Source organism: Dasypus novemcinctus, chromosome 24 (assembly GCF_030445035.2).
Source record: "Dasypus novemcinctus isolate mDasNov1 chromosome 24, mDasNov1.1.hap2, whole genome shotgun sequence".
Lineage (NCBI taxonomy): Eukaryota > Metazoa > Chordata > Mammalia > Cingulata > Dasypodidae > Dasypus > Dasypus novemcinctus.
The window spans coordinates 52,294,557-52,315,316 of record NC_080696.1 but is presented as its reverse complement, the minus strand read 5'-3'; the positions used below and the strand labels follow the sequence as shown (position 1 = coordinate 52,315,316).

Here is a 20,760-nt window from a genome sequence, read left to right as displayed (position 1 = left end):
CCTCAGCAGGGGCTCTGTCCTCCCACCATCACAAAGCTGCTGTGAGGCCCAGACACAAGGACAGTTGTCAGAAGGCTTTGGCAGAAATGAGATGTTCCACAGATAGGCGCTCCCCTTAGCCGCCGGAGAGACCCGCTGAAAATACAGGTCTGGTCTCTTCATGCCTCTTCCCAGAAGCCTCCAAAGTCTCCCATGTGGCTGGAATAATGCCCCCAGGCCCACCAGGCACTGTGGAGTCCTCGGACCTCACTCCCCCACTCTAGCCAATCTGGCCTCCTTGCTGTTCCGGAACATTCCGAGCCCATTCCCACCCTAGACCTTCGAACATGCCATTTCATGCATCTGGACCACTTCCCTCCCAAATGCCTAAGACTCGCTCCCTCCCTGTGTTGAAATTGTTGCAAAAATGCCCCTTTTCTGTGACCTCGTTCATGTCCACCCTGTTTAAAATCCTCATGTCCCCTGCCTTTCCACTGCCTTTCCATACCACCCCGTTCCTGTCCTTGCTTTATTATTCCCAGCGCTTCTTACCACCATTTGACAGTGTCAGCAATGTGAGGGCAGGGACTTACTCATGTTCACTCCTCTGTCTCTGCATCAAGAATAGAGTCTGGGGAAATGGACTTTGGCCCAGTGGTTAGGGCGTCCGTCTACCATATGGGGGGTCCGCGGTTCAAACCCCGGGCCTCCTTGACCCGTGTGGAGCTGGCCATGCGCAGTGCTGATGCGCGCAAGGAGTGCCGTGCCACGCAAGGGTGTCCCCCGCGTGGGGGAGCCCCACGTGCAAGGAGTGCGCCCGTGAGGAAAGCCGCCCAGCGTGAAAAGAAAGAGCAGCCTGCCCAGGAATGGCGCCGCCCACACTTCCCGTGCTGCTGACGACAACAGAAGTGGACAAAGAAACAAGACGCAGCAAATAGACACCAAGAACAGACAACCAGGGGAGGGGGGGGAATTAAATAAATAAATAAATCTTAAAAAAAAAAAAAAAAAAGAATAGAGTCTGACCCTGTGCTCACCTGCTTACTCCACAGGTGAGAAAACCGAGAGGAAGAAGGTTAAGTCCAAGGTCATGGGAATATAAGTGCCAGAGCTGGGACCTCTCCTAATGGCTAAGCCAGTGCTGTTTTTTTAAAAGATTTATTTATTTATTTCTCTCCCCTCCCCCCCACCTCGGCTGTCTGTTCTCTGTGTCTATTTGCTGCGTCTTCTTTGTCCGCTTCTGTTGTTGTCAGTGGCATGGGAATCTGTTTTTGCTGCGTCATCTTGCTGTGTCAGCTGTCCGTGTGTGCGGCGCCATTCCTGGGCAGGCTGCACTTTCTTTCGCGCTGGGCAGCTCTCCTTACGGGGCGCACTCCTTGCGCGTGGGGCTCCCCTATGCGGGGGACACCCCTGCGTGGCACGGCATCCTTGTGTGCATCAGCACTGCGCATGGGCCAGCTCCACACAGGTCAAGGAGGCCTGGGGTTTGGACCACGGACCTCCCATGTGGTAGACGGACGCCCTAACCACTGGGCTAAGTCCGCCGCCCAGCCAGTGTTTTTTCGACATTATTAATTCACACGCTAAGTTTGTAATTTTTGCCACTGCAAGCATCTTTTTAAAAAAATGATTCTCTTTTTTAAAAGTCCTTAAATAGACTTATTTTAAAAGGAAAATTTTCATCATTATTGGAAATGAAAAATTAGAATCAGTTGCTACAAATAGAAGGTAACCGTGAAAATAAATGCAGTAGAAACCAAACTGTGTTACCGAATTCTTTCTGGAAACTCTTGTCCACCTAATGTTCTGAGCCTGGGACCTGCCCCGGGTTTGATTAAATGGAAGATTAGCAAGTGTGAGACTGGAGCTGTGGGAGTGGCTGAGACCCCTCCTTGAGATAATTGGAGTAATCAGAAAAGGAGCCAGCTCTCCCAGCATATGACTCAGTGGTGTTTAATTTAAAATCTTCCGTATACCCCCTTTCTGCTTCTCGGCCCTGTGCTCCTGTAGGGCTGCACGGAGTAATTCTGCTGCGAGATTTTTAAAAGCTCCCCTGTAGTGGGCTGGGCCCTGGATGCTGAGGTCATTGGCTGGCACGTGGTTTGTTGGAAGCAGCAGGTTGCACACTTGCCACCCAGGCCTCAGCTGTGCTCACGCTGAACGCTGCAGCTCAACTGACTCTTCAGGTTGCCCCAAATTACAGTGAGAGGGTGGGACCTTTGGACACCCAGTTTCCCAGGCACTGGATGTGGGCTGGCCCAGGGCAGTCGGTGGGAAACCCCAGGCAAACGACTCCTGACGCCCAGTGCAGGGCAGGTCCAGTGTGGGGCCGGCCCAGGGGAGGGACCCGGCATCTGGGGTCCTGGGGGCCTCTGTACTGCTGGGGCTCTGCACGGCACCCCAAAGGAAAGAGCTCGTGGGCCAGCTTGTTTCCCTGCCTGGGAACATTTTCCTCTGCCTGCAGCTCCCATCCTGAGGTTTGGGTGGTGTCTGGCTGGGGACCTGGTCCTTGAGAACAGACCTCTGCAGGAGGCTCTCCAGGAGAGGAAAGGGTGGCACCAGCCCCAGGTGGGTGCCCTGGCACAGCGGCCCCCAGGTGCCACCCCAGCGAGCACGGTGAAGCCGAATGGTGGGAGACTCCCTCCTTGGCCCCAGAATCTGATTCTACCAGAGTTCATCGCAGTCAGCACTGAGTGGGTGCTGGGCACTGTTCTAAGTGCTTTGCATTAAAGTCTCACAACAGCCCTTGAAATAGGTACTATTGCTATAGGCACTTTACAGGTGGGGAAACTGAGGCCCAGAGAGATGACGTCATGGCGGAGACCTCTGCCGGACCCGCTGCTTCTTTTCTTCATGTCGCAGTCTTTCTGGCTGTGAACGGAGCGGTTTGGAGCAGATGGTTGCTCTGGAGCCAGGGTCACCCCCTGGGTAGTGGACAGAGGTTGCCACCTCTGACAATCCTCGATTCTCCCCTGGGGGCTGGATCTCCTCCCTCGGCTGTCCCCAGCTGGTGGGTGTCCCCTCCCGTTGCCTTCTCCCTCGCACTCCAAACCCACAGCTTCTCGCCGCCCACCTGCCACATCTGTGTGTGCGCAACTGTTTGTCTTTTTCTTGGCAAAACAGTCAAAGCCCCGTATGGGAGTCCCAGGGGTTCAACCCCTGGGACTCCTGGTTGTCAAAAGCAGTGTTTTTGGCTTTGCAGGGTCCTGGGCCTGAGACACAGCTGGGGTGGGGCCCAATGCTAAGACTTGGGAGCGAGTTAACCACGCCTAGTTCTGAAGACAGGGTTTTGTGATTTGCTAAATTTAACGTCTTCAGGCCTCTAGCCTTGGTCCCTGCCCTTTCCTTAGGCTGAAGGAGGGGATGACATTTCAGAGAAGGGGCTCTGGCGAGGAGGAATGACACACCTGTGGCGATCTTGTCGCGTAATTCACCTCTCCGGCAACCCGGGCAGACATGACTAATCAATCACACCATTCTGTCTCTGGACTCCTGTGGAGCTCCGGAATCCTTGTCAAAGTGTTCCAGCCAGCATATCTAAAGATTGGGGCGGGCATGTGAGAAGAAACAGATTTGTCCTTGTTTTCTGGCCCAGCCCCTTTATGGTATACCTCATGAGGCTTGGGTCCATATTTTCAATTTCTTCCCCCTTTCAGAGTCTGGGTATATCATATATCAGGAGTCTCTTCACTGTTAAGGGACAGAAAAACCAACTCAGGTAGGCTTAGACCAAGAAGGGACAGTTTCAACTCATAACAAATTAAATGTTCAATGGGTGGGATGGTTTCAGGCACAGATGGGTCCAGGACCCCAAATGATGTTTTCAAGACTTGGTCTTTATCTTTGGACTCTGCTTTCCTCTGTGTTGGCTTCATTCTTAGGGCTGGGGTAGGATGTGCATGCTTCACATGGTGGAGAAAACGGCTCTCAGCAGCTCGAGGCGACATTCTTTGAGCTCAGCCAAGGCAGTTCAGAGAAGGCTTCTCTTCCCAGTAACTTCAGTGTGAATCATGAGGGCTCTCATTGGTCCAGCTCGGGTCACTTGGCCACTGTTGCCAGGACAGGGAGCTTTGACTGGTTGCACCTGAGGTACCTGCCCACCTGCCCACCTGTGGCAGCCTGGAAGGTGGGGTCAGCGGACTCAGAGTGTGCGTGAAGTGGTTCACCAGATGGAAAATTGAGTCCCATGACCAGAAGAAGGGGGAATGGTTGGGGTCCCCGCCAGAGTCAAGGCTGAGGTTGTGGAGGGGCAGGGCCAGCAGACCCCTCCTCTCAGTTCCTCCCTCTGCTCTCCTACTTCCATTCATCAGAGTGTCAGGATGCCTCTGCCGGGGGCTGCCATAGCCCCTGGCCCCGCAGCAGTGACCTCAACAGAGCGAACACTGCCCCACAGGGCACACAGTCTGATGGGGCAGATGGGCAGTATACCGACAAGCAGGGAAACTCATCAGGGGTCGGAGCCCACCGGATCTCAAAATCTGCCTGGTACCTTCCCCTGCCTCCCCAGACCTACAAGTCTACCCTGCTCCTTTCATCCTGTCTCTGCTTTTGCCATCAAAACCCACCCATCCACTTCCCCACCCTGTCATGGTTCACCAAGGGCAGAGTGGATTTGCTGAAGTAATACCAATGGGGATAACAGCAGCGCCATCCACAGCAGCAGTAATAGCAGCTCATGTCTGTTGAGCTATTACTGTGCCCAGCTTGGCACCTCATATAAATTCATCCATTAATGACAACAACCTTAAGGTGGAGGGGTCGTTGTTACTTGTAATTTGTGGGTGAGAAAATGGAGGCGTAGAGGGTCCATGTCTTGCCCAAGGTCACAGAGATGGTGTCCGGGGGGTCAGGCTGCAGAACCTGCACTTGCTCTTGGGAGGTTGATGCAGCTAATGGCTGGTGGTTCTGGGGGCTTTCAGAGCAGTCCTAATAGTAGGATCTGTAGGCCCAGGGGAAGCCCAGGAGAAGCTGTTGGCTGCAGAGGGACTTTTCTAGAGCTCTTGACATACTATCATGACTTTTTCTGTCATTCATGTGCTGGCCTTCAGAGCTAGGCACTCCCTCTGCAGTCCTGCAGGTGCAGCTCCCAGGCATGGGCATCTTCCCCCTCCCCACAGCATGCCTTCCCCTGGCCTGTAGTCACAGCCCTGGTTGCAGATGTGTCTGGCAGCCCCCCTGACATCATTTAATTTGTGGCTGGTGAGCTCTAGATTTCTCCTTGACCTTCTCTTTTGGCTCCAATGGCTCCCATGGCTCAATTGAGACAAGTGGGAAAAGAAAAAGGTCTGCTTAGACAGTGTAGGGAATCCTGGGGGAAGAGGCCCCCTTTTCTCCTGCCTTGCCCCTGTGCATGTTGGCATCTCGGTGGGCTGCAGGCACTGGGCGAGGAGACTGTGGTCCATGACTCAGTGCATGCTTCCGTGTGCATGCTGATATTGGTGGTATTATTTGGAGCATGTAGCTTATATGTTGTAATGCTTGGGCCTGTTTGGTGGTTCCTTGGAGTACAAGTATATATCAAGGTTCTCTTTGTTTCATGGTTGTATATGTGTGTGTGCACACTTTGGGTACTTGTGACATCATATGTTTCTGATTATTAATTTAAAAATTTTCCCTGTAGATTCATATCTGTTTGTCTTTGTAGTTAATTCTTACAAAGTACTGAGCAGTATTACTTAGTGCTTATGGTGTGCCAGGCACTATTCTATATATTCTCTCTCTATATATAATGTCATTTAATCCTTCAGCTGCCCAAGTGGTAGGTAGGGGGCTGTTGTTGTGTCCCATTTTATAGATGAGGAAACTGAGATATAGGTTGGCAAAGCAACTGCCCACTCACTGCTGAGGGAATGTGGTGCAGGATTTCCAGCCTGGGCTGTGTGGTTCTAGAATCGTTTTGTGCTCTTTGTCCTTATGCCGCGATGCTCTTGGAGCTTAGTCTATTTGTGGCTCGAGATTTGTGTCTTGGGAGGTTGCCTCCCACTCCCGTTCCTGTCTGCCTGCGGGCACGTTGTTACTCGGAGTGTGTGCTCAGATGGTGCCCACGGAGCCCACGGGGTGAAGTGGGGCCGGGAGGGGGCTGCGTATTGATTCTGAAACCGTTCTTTCTCCCCTTGGGTGTCTCACTTCCTGCAGCCGCCCTTTGGAAGCAGGACTGGGGGCTGGTTTAGAAACAAGACAAGCTGCTTGCTCTGCAGCCCCGCTCTTCCTTGGCTCCTAGGGGTCTCTGCTCCCCTCCATCCCCCCTCCAGCCTAAGGTGAGGCCCTTCAGACTTTCTTCCCCAGTGGCCTCACCCCAGACGTCCTCTTTTGGGGGTTGGTAGGGAGGGGGTGTGGCTGGTGAACCTTTTGGAACCGAGAATGCTCAGTGGAGAACTTCCTGCCGAGACGGCCCCTGTCCCTTCCACTCCCAGAAACCCTGACTGATGTCACTGACCTTGTGACCCAGAGGAACCTCTAGGCTGGGAAGAGTCAAACCTTGGACTCGGGCATCTGGAGGTCAATAGACCTCTCCCCCTGCCTCAGGACTGCCCTTGCTTTGTGACAACACCAGAGATCTGCTTGCTGCACCCAGAATTCCTGAGCCTTATTGGGACTCTTCTGGTTCGTACATACAGGGCATTGCACATAGTCAGTATGCAAAGGACATTCACTTAGCAAATATTTATTGAGGACCTACTGTGCCAGGCATTGTGCTCCGATCTGGGGATACCATAGTGAACAAGATGCCTTTGGGAGCTGATGGTCAAGTGATGAAAATCAGATAAAATGGATCATTCCAGATTGTGTACGCACTGGATTTCAGATCGAGAACACTAGGAAGAAAATGAAGGCAGGTGGGTGATAAGAACACCTAGGTGGCCACTTTAGATAGCGTAGTCCAGGTGTCATCTGAGGAAGTAGCTTTTGAGTTGGGACCTGAATGGTGGGGAGTACCCAGACCAGGGGGAAGAGTGTTCCCGGCAGAGGGAACAGCAGATACAAAGGCCCTGAGGTGGGAAAAGGCTTGGCAGATTTAAGGATCACATAGAAGGCCAGTGTGATGAGGTCAGAGAAAAATAAGGCCAGATTACCTGGGCTCTGAAGGTCATGGTAAAATGTTGGATTTCATTCCTAGTGTAGTGGAATACAGTTGGAGGGTTTTAAGCAGGGGCATGACGAATCTGATTTATGTTTTAACAGTTACAGCAGACATTTATTGAATACTTACTGCATGCCAAACACTGCACACGTTTTAACTCATGAAATCTTCATAACCCCATGAGGTACAGGCTCTTATTAACACCTCTGAACAGATGAGGCAGGGGAGGCAGTAACTTGCCCAAGGTCGCAGCCAGGAAATACAGCGCCAGGGTTTAACCCCAGGCTTTGCTCGATCCCTGAGCTGCTTCCTGAAGGCTCCTCAGGCTGCTGGATGCAGCATCTGGGCCTGCGTGGAAACTGGGAGCCACTCTGCCTGAAATCCCTCCGGTTGTAGCATGTCTAGGGTCTGGGGTTGTCCTCTCCTCCTAGGTCCACTCGCCCAGTTAAGGCATCTGCCTTCCTGCCATGACCTATTGCTCACAGTCCCTGTCCTTGCTTTGCAGAAGGACAAGTTTTGTGTGTATGAGGAGTACTGCAGCAACCACGAGAAGGCCCTTCGGCTGCTGGTGGAGCTGAACAAGATCCCTACTGTGCGCGCCTTCCTCTTGGTAAGTTCCTCCGTCACCCCTTCCTCTACTCCCTTTGACATCTGCTCCTCAGCCTTGGGCGTATCGGGGCACGTGGATCCACGTGCCTGATCCGTTGCTTCGCAGGGATAATCTGTCATCTGAAGCAGAGATTGGCAAACATTTTCTGAAAAGGGCCAGAGAGTGAATTTTTTTTGGCCTTGTGGGCTGTACTGTCCCTGTCACAATGATTTAGCTCCGCTGTTGTACCACGAAAGCAGTCATAGTACGTAAAGGAATGAACATGCCTGTGTTCCAAGAAAACTTGTTTACAAAAATAGGCAGAGGATTGGACCCTAGGGCCAAGTTTGCCAGCTTTTGGTTTAAGGTAATGATCCTGGTAAGAGTGGTAGCAATAGTAGTAATAGCAGTCTTAGTAGGATTATTTAATTGTAAGTGAAAGAGAATCCAGTTAAGACTGGCTTAAGCAAAAAGCCGCATTTACTGGTCCACTTTTTTTTTTTTAGAAGTGTAAGACCTGAGAGGACTGCTCCCAATCTGGGTGTTCAGATCGTGTCATCAGGAATTTGTCTCTTGACTCTGCTTTTCACTGCTCTGGCTCCATTCCCAGGCAGACTCTTCCCAAGTGGTGGCAGCGTGGGCTCCAGCAGCTCCGGGCTTACACCTCCCGTAGCCGAGCGACTCCAGAATAAAACAAGTTCTTCTTTCCCAGTGGGAACGGCAAAGTCCTGTATCTGATGCTCGTTGGCTCAGCTTGGCCTAAGAGTTTATCTGTGAACCATGGGCTCTAGACAGAGGGATTGGCTGTTCCTCTGATTAGTCACCTCCAGCTCTGGAAGGGGGGGTGGGCTCCAGCCACACCACAGGGAGTGCGTGTGGGGTGGTTCCCTAAAGGGCAGCTGGGTTGTGTTTGTGGAAGAAAGTTGGGAATGGACATTGGTCAGATGAAAAAAAACAAAGATGTCCAAGATAGTCTGCCCTACAATTGCAGAGCACTTTGCTTGTAGATAAAGTTTTCTTTTGTTATTTCCCTTGAGCCTTACAAACCACTGTCGTGTATGAGTCAAGATATGTTTGTCTGCTTCGCAGATACCTCCAAAGATCAGTGGTTTAAACAAGGTGAGGGGTTCGTTTCTCTCGTGGCGAAAACGTGAGTGTAGACAGTCGGACTGGTATGGGGGCTCTGGCTTCGGGGGGCGAGGTGCTGGAGTGTGGCCTCCCTGACGTGGTCTAAGCTTGGGTCTCACCACATCCATGTTCTGGGCAGTGGGTGGAAGGAGGGTGGGAAAGAAGGCACGTGCCCTCTTGTTAAGAGCCCTGCCAGGAAGCTGCACACGTGTCTTCCACGCATATCCCATTGGTCAGAACTTAGTCACATGGCCACACCTACTTGCGAAGGAGGCTGGGACTGCAAGCTTTATTCTGGGCAACTGGGTGCCCAGCTAAGTAGTCTATTGCTGTGGAAGAAGAGTACATTTGGGAATAGCATGTAGCCTTTGCCACAGGTTAAAAACTAAGTAAAAATTAATTAAGAATGAAGACCTTCTAAGGAAACATATCTGATAAATGGCCGAACTTATCCTGGGTTCAGATCCTGGTCTTTCATCTCTAAATCCTCTGCTCATGCAGCCACAGATACCTCTTCTCATCTTTATCTGGTTTGTTTTCCTGATGGCACTTAGACTTGAGCACACAGAAGTTGAACAGTTAACTGGCACAGCATATGGTGTTTTTTAGCCATGCCCCCAGGGAGCTAAAGTATGTAATAAAATTCCTAATCACGCTTCCCCTTAATGCACAGTCTCCAACAAAGTATTTCCAGAATTTTGATTCAAAATGTTGTAAGTTTCCTTTACAAGTGAGCTCAAGTTGCTTGGCCCTTTTCCAGGGAGCAGCTCACAAAGGGGAAATTGGCCAACTGATTTCTGTATTTGTCTCAAGTGTATTACGCTTTAGGGATGGAAGCTTTTCAGTGTTGGCACCTGCATCTTCACATTTTTTGCGCTTACATTCATAAAATAGTCTGGGCTGAATGTGAAGGAAGAGTCACGAAAGCACAAGACCAGACACGGACGGAGATGGCCCCTCTTCTATGCGCGGCCTGGTGCCTGGCCGGCAGCACCACCCTGAGATGGTCCCTGCTGCCCAGACTGCAGGCCCCTGGCCGCCGAGGACCCCACCCTCTGGGGGTGTCCCCTTGGGCTCAGCTGGGTCCTGGGGCATAGGAACAAACCAGGAAGGTGGTGTGTGCAGGGATGTGGGAAGGGGAGGGCCCCAACTTTTCTCTCCTTCCTTCCCTCTGGCAGTCTTTTTGGTGGGCTAAACTGCCGTTTTCCTAGCGGCAGCTGGGCCGGGCGGGGCGGGCATGGGAGGACATGTGGGCTGCCAGCACTCGTGCCATCTGTCTCCCTCCTTGCTGGCGTCTCCCATCTTTTGGCCACTCGCAGAAGAGAAGTTGTGAGTCTGTTATGGGATGTCACAGCTTTGGGGACAGGCAGAATCTGATTTAACATTCACAATATGCCAGGCGTTATCTGAGCGATGGGGTGGAGCCTACATCTTTTTGTGCCTCAGTTTCCTTGTCTGTAAGTGGGATTGTTTATTCATTCAGCAATTTCCCCACCATAAGGTAGGGATCATTTTAAGTGCTGGGGATAAAACAGTGAACAAGGCAAGAAAAGGCCCTGCTCTCGTGGAGTGGCCATTCTCATGGAGACTCACAGGCTGTGTCAGCTGGTGGTAAGTTCTCTGGAGGAAATAAAATAAGCAAAGGATGAGAGGATATTTTGAGGGCACTAGGGTGGTGGCTCTATTTTAGATTGGTTTGGGTGACATTGGAGCAGAGACCTGGATAAAATGAGAGAGGGAAATGAGGGGTATCTGGAGGGTGGGCATTTCAGATAGGGGAAGAGCACGTGCAAAGGCCCTGAGGTAGGAGTGTGTTTGAGTGTGTCTGAGGAACAGCAGGGAGAACAGAGTGGAGAGGATGCGAGGGAGTTGGGGAGGCGAAGCAATTGGAGAGATTGAAAGAGGCCAGGTAATGGAGTATTTAGTCAATGGAAAGCATCTGAGGTTTTTTACAGGCTTTTCTTATTTGCAGTCTAGCCAACATGTGCTAAGTGCACTTAGCGCAGGAGGAATTTTTACTTCTATGTACCCCCATGTGACCTCTACATAGACCAAGATGTGGAATATTTCCAGCATCCCAGGAGTTTCCCTCCTGCCCCTTCCCTGTCATGAGCCTCTGAGCCTCCAGAGGCAGCTGCTGTGTGGATTTCTGTCACCACGAATCAGTTTTGCTTATTATGAATTTCATGTGAATGGGATCATGCAGGATTCTTTTGTGTGGCTACTGTTGTTCAACATAATGTCTATGCAAGTAACCCATGTTGGAGCATGTAGCAACAGTTCTAACAGTCCTAAGTAGGATGAGAAACCATTGGAGGATTCTAAGCAGAGGAGCAACTGGAACTAATTTGCATTTGAAAAGATCCCCTGCACTGCAAGAAGATCCCCTGCGCTGCAAGAGGGTGGAAGCAGGGAGACCCGGGAGTGGCTACTGTAATGCTCCAGGCGGAGATGACGGTGGCTGAGAATAGGGTGTTAGTGGTGGGGAGGTGGCTGGATCGACTAGAGCGTTTGAAGGCCTGGCTCTGACGGTGTGACTAGGCATTGGCTTTGGCCTATAAATGAAGGAGAGGTGTCAAAGATGGCCCCAGGTTTTGGGCCTGAACAACTTGGAGAGTGAAGTTGCCATTTCCTGAGACTGAGGTAAGGGGAAAATACAGAATTCCCCTTTGGCTGTATGAGGTTTCGGATGCCCGTTAGACGTCCAGGCGAGGGTCTCAGGTAGGCAGTTGGAGATTCGAATCTGGAGTCGAGGGAAGGAACCAGATCAGAGGTATAAGCCGGAGCATCTTCAGCAGGAAGGTGGTGTTGAAAGCCTGAGTCTGGGTGAGAATAGTCAGGAGCACGTGTGGCCGGAAAGCAGGATGCTGGGAAGACGAGGAGGCTGACCCTCATCTGAATGACTTCTGAATTCTCAGAAGTTCTTCCCGTAGGGCCTGGCACATAGTAAGAGAAGAGTGAATGAGAGGGCTGCACATTTGCTGGCTAGCTGTCTGTGTGTGTGCTTGCCTTTTTTTTTCTTATTTAAATAAAGTGAAGCAAAAATTTAGAGTGGGGAAGAAGCGTAATTGTTAGTGGCTGTGCAGTCCTGTGAAAATTCCTTTGTCCCGGACAAAGAGATAGACCCTTCCCCGCACCCCCAGGCTCCCCTCTCTCTGCCCGGAGCTGACATCACTGGGGCAGCTTGTGGCAAGCGCTGGCTCCGGGGACAAAGGCCTGAGTGTGGGGCCTGGCAGCTCCCAGCCTCTGCAGCCTCGATCTTGCGTCTGTGCCAGGGGCGGGAGCTGTACAGCTCCTGCCAGAGCAGGGAACCAGGGTCCCTGGAATTCTTCTCAGTGGAGGGGGCCCGTTGAGATCCTTGAGAGGCAGCGAAGGTAGCTCTGAGATCAGGGCTGGCCCTTCCAGCGATCTGTGCTGCCGTTCCCCGTAGGTAGTGGGGTGAGGATGGGCGGTGCTTCGTCCTGGGGCGTGAGGCTGAACTTTACACGTAGGTGCAGTGATTAGCACGTGGGAGGCGCACAGTCGTATTTTCACTTGACTGTAAACAGGGAATGTGTCTGTTTTGTTGGGTAATGTTTCTTACAGTGCTTGGAACTGTGCCCTGCACCTAGTAGGCACACAAAGTATATTTGGTGAGTGAGCTAGTGAGTGAATGAATGAATGAGCTATAGGACAGGAATCCCTTTCCCCAAGAAATCTGTTTCTTTTCCAATCAGTTAGAGCGGAGTCGAGGAAGAAGGCGAGACCTATTCGTTGCTGGGTGTGCTGGCAGTTTGTTCGTTCTTTCATGTGTGTGTTCAGGACCACGAGGGCCGTGGTGGGGGACCCCAGATAGGCAACTCATGGTTCCTGCCATCCAAAACCCAGGCTCTTGGGCGGCGGCTGTGGCTCAATGAGCTCCTGTCTACCATACGGGAGGCCCTCGGTTCGCATCCCAGGGCCTCCTTGTGAAGGCAGGTTCACCTGCACGCTGCAGAGAGCCACCTGGCCCGCAGGTGCTGCAGAGAGCCGACTCAGCAAGGTGACACAACAAAAAGAAGGCAGACAAGCGAGAACACAGAAGAACCCGCAGCGAATGACCACAGAGAGCAGACAGCAAGCAAGGCGCAAGGGGGCGAGGGGAAATTAAGAACGTACAGTGAATGGACACAGAGAGCAAACAGCACACAAAAAGCTGCAAGGGGGGGCATTAAAAAAACACACAAAAACCCAAAACAAAACAAACTCTTGAGTTGGCACACCCCCAAAGGAGGGGGTAATGCCTGTATGTGATTTATAGCCACGTGGAGGAAGAGCCCCACTCGGGAGGGTCGCAGTATTTTCCAGAGCAAGTGGCTTCCAAGTGGGGTGGCTGGACTGACCATGCAGAATGGTATGCTTGGGAGAAGGGCAGCCTGGCATCATGGTTCCCAGCCCAGACTGTCAGCCTGCCTGGCTCTGGGTCCTGTCCCTGTGGCTCACTTGTTCTGCGGTGACCTTGGGGGAATGAAGGAACTTGCTGAGCCCCAGTTATCTGAGCTGGGAAATGGGAATAGTACTAGGTTTCAGCTCATAGGTAGGTTGGGGTCAAGATTAGAGCCCTTGGCTACCTGCCCAGGAAGTCGTGAACCCTTGGCAAGTGTTAGCAGTGGATGGTGGCGATCATACTTTTATTACTTTTTATTATTGGGGGAAGAAAAAAGCATTTTAGGAAGGGGGCACAGGATGAGCAGAGGGAAGGGGCTGGCATCATGGAAGTACTGATTTGGGAGGATAGGGGTGGATACTGTGTTGATGGGTGTGGCCTGGGGCTGGTGGATGAGATGGGAGGTGTGATAAACCGCACTGGATTCCTGATAAAGCCGCAGGTTTTACTCTGTAGTTCAACTTACAGTAATTCCTTTGACAGCACCCCTATATCTAGGCCCTAGATAAAGACGTAAAACTTTTCAGTAACAGTTCGAGACTCCATTTCATTTCCCAAGTCCTGTTACCCTCCCCCTCACAGAGGCAACCCCCATCTAAATTGGGTACATTTCTTTCTCAGGCATCTCTTTATATCTTACTGTATACGTGCTCTCCAGAAACAGTGCCTTGTTCTGTTTTGCTTGCCTTTCAAAGTGTTATATATACAATGGGTTCCTACCACACATGGCCTTCTGGTTTTCTTTGCTCAAGAGTATGTTTCTTACGTTCATCCATGTTGCCGCATGTGGCTCCAACGCTCACATTTTCCCCGCTGTGCAGGGTGCCATTGCCTAAGATCTGCTGCAGATTTGTTTCTATTCTCCATTTTTTGCTATTCCACACAAGACTGTTTTGAATGTCCTGGTTCCTGTTTCCTAGCACATATATGGCATCTATGTGAGAGTTTTTTTAGATTAGGGGTCTGCAAATTTTCTCTAAAAGGCCACATAGTAAATATTTTAGGCTTTGCAGCCATATGGTGTCTGTGGCAGCTACTCAATTCTGCCATTGTAGCCCGTGAAAGCGGCCATCGGTGCTCTGTAAATGAACTGGCGTGGCTGCGTGCCAAAATCCCTTTCATTACGAAAGCAGGCAGCAGGCCCCTGGGCCATAGGTTGCCATCCTCTGATCCAGGCTGTGTGCAGTATTGTAGAAGATGCACATGGGACTCCGAAGGTGTTTCTGAATTGCTCCCAAGGTGATCGCAGTTGAGTTCAGAGAGTTGGCCTTGGTTATTTCAGGGCCGCCTGGTCCGCATGGGGTCCTCGGTGCATTTTAACGCGCGTCTTCTCTCTGTCCCCCTGCAGAGCTGCATGCTTCTGGGCGGCCGCAAGACCACGGACATCCCTTTGGAGGGCTACCTGCTGTCTCCGATTCAGAGGATCTGCAAGTACCCTCTCCTCCTCAAGGTGAGGCCTTCTCCTCTTCCTGTATTTCCAGTGACAGGAAACACAGCTCCTGGTGGGCTAAGCAGAAAATGAAACTTGTCAGTTCAGGTAACTGAGATGTCTAGGGCCAGCATTGGCTTTGGGCTGGGCTGGATCCAGGGTTCAAACGAGTCCCGGGGACCCTGTGTCTTTCTCTCTGACTCAGCTCTGCTTTCCACCATTGAGCTCTGTTTTCTGCTTGGTGGCAACAGATGGCTGTGGTTATTCAGGCCTCACACCCTCTCAAGTTCAAGATCAGTGGGAAAGAGTGACCCTCTCTTCTAGTAGCTCTAACAGAGGTCCTGAGATCACTCAGTCTTGAGCCACCTGTGGCCTGGGGAGTGTGATATTGGGGATGGTTTTGGCCTGAGTCGCATGCCCTCTCTTGTACCTGTTACATGAGACCTCCTGCTCTGATTGCCTTAGACCTGTGCTTTACCCCTGAACCAGTCCCTGTGGGCTTGCTAATGTGGGAGCCGATTGGCTGAGACCTGGTCAAGCGCTCCACTCCTGATCCAGTGACGGAGGAGGGCCGTGTGGTGTTCTGATTGCTTGAGGTTTGGGTCACTTGCTCCACCCTGAAACGGTCATTCTGAACAAGGAAGCGCTGATTGGCTCAGACCTGGGTCATGTGCTCCAACCTTGAACTCACTGAATCCCAGAGGCCACAAGCCTGTGAGTGGGGACATATGGACCCCCACCCCATCATCTGGGCTGATTTGTGGCAGAGGTCAAACCACCACCATCCGTAAACCTGCTGTTGACTTTCTTGCCCAGCCACCTCCGGCTTCGTCTCGGTCAGACTTGGGGAAAATTTGGCTGCGCAGGTGGGATCCCAAGAAGTACCTTCAGAGTCTACTTCTGGGCGTACATAGCTGGCTAGCTCTGCCACCATCTGTGGCACCATCTGTGGGACCTTGGCCCACAGTCTTCAGCCTTTGGAAATAGTGGCCACTGGTCTGCTCCATCCTGCAGACCTCGCATCTGACAGCTGTTCCCTGGCAGCTCCCTCCTGGAGGTCCCTTATTCAGACACCTGCTCACAGGGGCCACAGGTTTCCTTGCTCCATGAACTGGAAGGGAGAGGGGTGGAAAGGAATATTAGGGATTCCTGAACTTGACTTTCTGCCAGAGGAAGTGGGTGACACTGGAGCCTTTGGGCTGGATGAAACCCTGGGACCATCAGCTCTGCCTGTGACACAGACCTTTAATGCGTGCAGCCTGGCTGAGAAAGACAGAGGGGCTGGACACAGCTCTTCCTGTACCTCCTCTGGCTGGTGCTGTTTATCCCTTGCAGGGATCTCAGAAGAAATCCTGCAGTTATTCTTGCAGCTGCTTTGATCCCCAGGCAGGTGCTGGAAATGCTGTAGCTCGGCTCTTCACCTTGGTATGGAAGGAGCTTGGGGTGGATCTGGTAAATTGGTGGCCTGTAGACTGAATCGGAGCTGCAGACGTGCTGTGCGTCATTTGATCTGTTCTGTGTGTCTTCAAAACTTGAATTAGTTGCCAGCGTTTAAAAGGCTGAAGTGGTTTATAGCAGGAGTTGGCAAACTGTGGCCTGTGGGTGAAATACAGCCCGTAGTCTGTTTTAGTACAACCCTTGAGCTGAGAGTGGTGTTTACATTTTTAAAAGGTTTTGGGGAAAAAAACAAAGAAGAATATGGGGCAGTGATGGGATATGGCCGGCAAAGCAAAATATACTTATTATCTGGCACTTTTCAGAAAAAAAAAATTGCTGACCTCTCCATTAGAGCCAGGCGTTAAGGTAGACTGCCTGAGTTTGAGATGAGTTTCTGCCACTTACTAGCCATGTGACCTTGGGCAAGTCACTTTGCTTCCATATTGTGGCAGTTTGATATTACTTATGAATTTCAAAAAGAGATATAGATTATGTTTGTAAACTGGTCTGTTCCTCTGGACACGATGCCCATTGATTGTATTAGATTCAGCTGAGATGTCTTTGATTAAGTTATGTTAAGATTAGGGCAACTTGGTTTGAGTTCCCACCCTCTTGGTAAGCTGATAAAACAGATTCTTACATGAAAGTAGATACACGCAGGGGAAGTGGATACACAGAAAAAGACAGGGCAGAGGAGAGAACCTGGTTTTGACGTTGGAGCCCCAGGGAGAGTTGAGCCATTTGCCTGATAGTTTATAGCAGACCTTGTGAAGAGAACAGAGCAGCTGAACCTGGAAAGGAATAAGCCCTGGGAAGAGAGACAAGCCTTATGCCAGCCACCAGCTGAGATTGGAAGAAGCTAGACCCATGTAGAGAGAGGAAGGCTATATACCCTCGCAGACATCGCCCACCGTCTTGCTACAGACTTTGGGTGAGGAAGTACCTCTTGTGGTACCTTAATTTGGACTCTTTAGGGCATTGTAACTGTAAGCTGTTACCCCAGATAAATACTTCTAATAAAAACCAACAGATTTCTGGTACTTTGCATCAGCACCCCATTGGCTGACTACTACAGAATTTGATACCAGGAGAGTGGGGTGGTGCTTTTCCAATTATCAACATGCTGGAATGGTTTTATAAATGGGTAAGGGATATTTTTTGGAGAAATTATGAGATGCTTGATAGAAAAGGCTTAGATTGCTTTGAAGAGACTGTTGGTAGGAATATGGATGCTAAATAGACTTTTTATGAGGCCTTAGAAGTAAATGGAAACTATTGGAAACTGGAGGGAAGGTAATTGTGTTTTAAAGTCGCAGAGAACTTAGCAAGATTAACTCCTGATGCTTTACAGAAGACAGAATTTGAAAATGGTGAGCCTGGGCATTTAGCTGAAGAGTTTTCCTGAGTAAAATTGGCGAATGCAGCTTGGCTTCTCCTTGCAGCTTCTAGCAAAATGTTAGATGAAAGAGATAAGCTGAGAACTGAATTGTTGGGCACAAAGAAAACAGAAGCTGATTCCGGAAATTCCAAGCCTCTGGAAATCAAGCCCCCAGATGATAGTGCTCCATTTGAGGAATTGACTAAACATGGAACTTGTAAGTCAGGATTGAAAATGCAGTTATTTAGGAAGGACTTGTGGAAAGTTTTACTGTCTGATGGTTTGGACCCTTGCTTCTTGCATGCTAAACCAACAAGCTTTTTGTGAGAGCTGTATGAACAAAACCACTGTCAGCCTGGACTAAAAGGGTCATAGAGGGGAGATATGGAAGGGGAAATTGCTTTAAGAAGAAAACCGTGGAAACAGGTCTGAAATTAAGACATCTCCTTGGGCCAAGAAAGGAACCCCACCCATGTGTAGAGAGAAGGTGAGTTTGCCCTGGCATTTGAAGAGGGTGGATGTTCCAGTCCGCTGTTCAGGGAAAGTTTTACCTCCCCAGACTGCAGAAAGGGTGGAGCACATTCCTCAGAGATTGGGGAAAGTGTGGCCGTCACCCCAGTGTTCTTGGAGGGTGAGGTCTGGAGCTCGGTCGCCACATAGATGCTTGATGAGGGTAGAACCAAGAAAATGCCCATTGGGCAAACCTGTGGAAAGGCAAACCTAGTCCCCATGAGGCTCCACAGATGAGAAGAAACCATCATCTTAAGAATGACTCTCAGACTCTGAAATCTAATGGAGCATGCCCTGCAGGTTTTCAGAGCTGTAGGGGAATTTCCCTCCCAAATTCTTACGGTAATGCAAACATTTATCCTATGTTCCTCCTTATGTATTCTGGAAGCAGATAAATTGTTTTGTAAGTTTCACAGGTCTACAGCCAGAGACAAACCATAGTTCTTTAAACTGATCGTGATATGATTTCGTATATTACTTAGCATTGTTACTGATTTAAGGTTTTAAAGAAAATATTGTAATGTCTTTTTGTAATTCAGAGAGTGGAGTATGGCAGTTTGATATTATTTACGAATTCCAAGAAGATATAGATTATATTTGTAAACTGGTCTGTTCCTCTAGGCTGATACCCTTTGATTGTATTAAATTCAGCTGAGATGCCTTTGATTAAACTATGTTAAGATTAGGGCTTTGATTCGGTTTGAGCCTCCCCCCTCACTTTGTGGGCTCTGTATACGGACACTGGCTCAGGGAGAAGGTGGAAGTAGGACACAGAGAAGAACACAGAGGGAGAGACACAGCCCCATAGACACAACAGAGGCCCTGGCAGGAGAGATGAGCCTAATAGTTTGCAGCTGAAGAGAAGAGAGCAGCTGAGAAGCCCTGAGAGATGACTCTTATGCCAGCCTACTGCTGAGATTGGAAGAAGTTGGGACCATGGACCCTTAAGAAGAATGAGGAGGGCTGAACCCTCCCAGACATCGCCTGCCATTTTGCTTCAACATGTGGTAAATGACTTTGGGTGAGAAAGTACCTCTTATGGCACTGGGAGTTGAACTTTTTAGGGCTTTGTGACTGTAAGCTTCTACCCCAAGTAAATACCCTTTATAAAAGCCAACAGATTTTGGTACTTTGCATCAGCATCCTTTTGGCTGACTGACACACCTTGCCTCTGTCCTCATCTGTGATGCAGGATTTGTTTTGTAGTACATATAGGGTTGTTGTGATGATTGAACATTAACTTAATTCTTGCAGCAACTTGACGAGCTAGGCTCTATGATTAGCCCCACTTTAGAGATGAGGCAACTGAAGCCAGAGAAGGGAAGCGGCTTGTGCAGGTCAGCAGGAGGAGCCACCGTTTGAACCTGGGGAGATCCAATTCCAGAGTGCTGTCCCTTAACCACTGGGCCACACTGCCTGTTGAGGGGCACTGTGGAAGGGTCAGTTTCCAAAATGCCTGTGTATCGGCGATGCTGACATCCTCACTTCTCTAAGTAGGGGTCTGGGAGGTCCGTGGCCATTTCATGGCTTGGTGACTGGCTATTCCTTCCCTGAATTTTAAGACTTTGAACATCTGACCCTTTAGAAGAATTGCCAGCAGTAGCCTTGGAGCTAGATCCTGGAAGTTCCTTAGTTGTTATCCCTTTGCTTTCTGGATCTTGGGAAAGACCGGGGGTCGCACTGGGCACTTGGAGCAGCCGCTTCTGTCACACATTTTATTGACCGTCGTGGCTGGGCCTGAACGTGTGGGTGGATGTGGGGCCACGGGTTTCTGAACCTCCACTTACCTGCAGGGGCCAGAGTCTGGTGTGGAGCGGTTTCCCTGGAAAACAGAGAGAGCAGGGCCAGAACCACCCGGAAATGGAGGGAGAAATCACTGCCCTCAGGAAACGTCGATGAAGCCAGGCAGGGGGTGTGCTCTCCTGGCCAAGCAGCTGTTTACTTTGCCCCCTTCGCACTTCGCCAAGGCACACTTGATTTCCTCGGCGTCCAGCTGTGTTTATTGGGGCACTGAGAACGCTGGGGGCCTCAGATTCCTGTGGGGACAAGCCGTGCTCCTTGTCCAACAGGGCTGCTCCGAGTATCCTGGCCTTTGGCATCCACAGCTGGAAAGTTTGCATCAGGAAACAGCTGGATGGAGGGGAACTCTTCCTACCCCTCCCGCGTTCCCCTGTCACATTTTCCAGTAAATCTTAAAAGATGATCCCATCTTGGGGCAGCTGAGCACAAACCCTCAACCTGCCCTCTCTGGCCCGGCCGGATTCTGACTCCTGCACAGATGTCCCCATGGCCCTCTGAGCCCCGTTGTTTAAGCCGGACTCCAAATGGCGTGGGCGAACAGGGTCGAGGGGGCTGGGTGGGTGAGAGGGGAGAATGAAAGCCTCTTTGGGAACAGCCCCAAAAGGCTGAACTTACACATTGCCTAAGGAGAGCCAGAACATTCTACTTTGGCTCTTTAGCCTAGGCCTGGGTTAGGCAGTTGGCATTTTCAGGCTTTGCTAAGTTTTCCACCCACGTTTCCAGGAAAATGGTTTAGGTTTGGGGTGATTTCCTGATGCTTGGGTGGCAGGAGCCAATGGGGAGACCAGACTGCCACTGACTCTTTCAGTTTTTCCCTGGTGGTGCACAAATCTTTTCGGGACACCTACTCTGCATCAGCTGCTTGCACGGCTCGGGATCCGCAGTCGTGAAGAAGACAGACCTTTCCTGCGCTCGGAGTTTCTAGTCTTGGACTGGGTCCTAGGAGGACTGATGCATAAAGGGAGCCAGGCAGGCGGGGAGCGCCCACTATTTCTCACTTGCCTCCTACCTCTCTGCCCGCTTC

General features: G+C 50.7%; 1 protein-coding gene across 1 annotated transcript in view; it reads left to right on the top strand.

Annotated features, from left to right (window-relative positions):
• PREX1 (phosphatidylinositol-3,4,5-trisphosphate dependent Rac exchange factor 1) overlaps positions 1–20,760 on the top strand; it is a 213,998-nt gene that overhangs the window by 86,737 nt on the left and 106,501 nt on the right. Inside the window, exons 4-5 of the mRNA XM_058287217.2 lie at positions 7,566–7,670; positions 14,531–14,632. Of these exons, the coding sequence (XP_058143200.1) occupies positions 7,566–7,670; positions 14,531–14,632 (207 nt within the window). The remainder of the gene's footprint in view (positions 1–7,565; positions 7,671–14,530; positions 14,633–20,760) is intronic.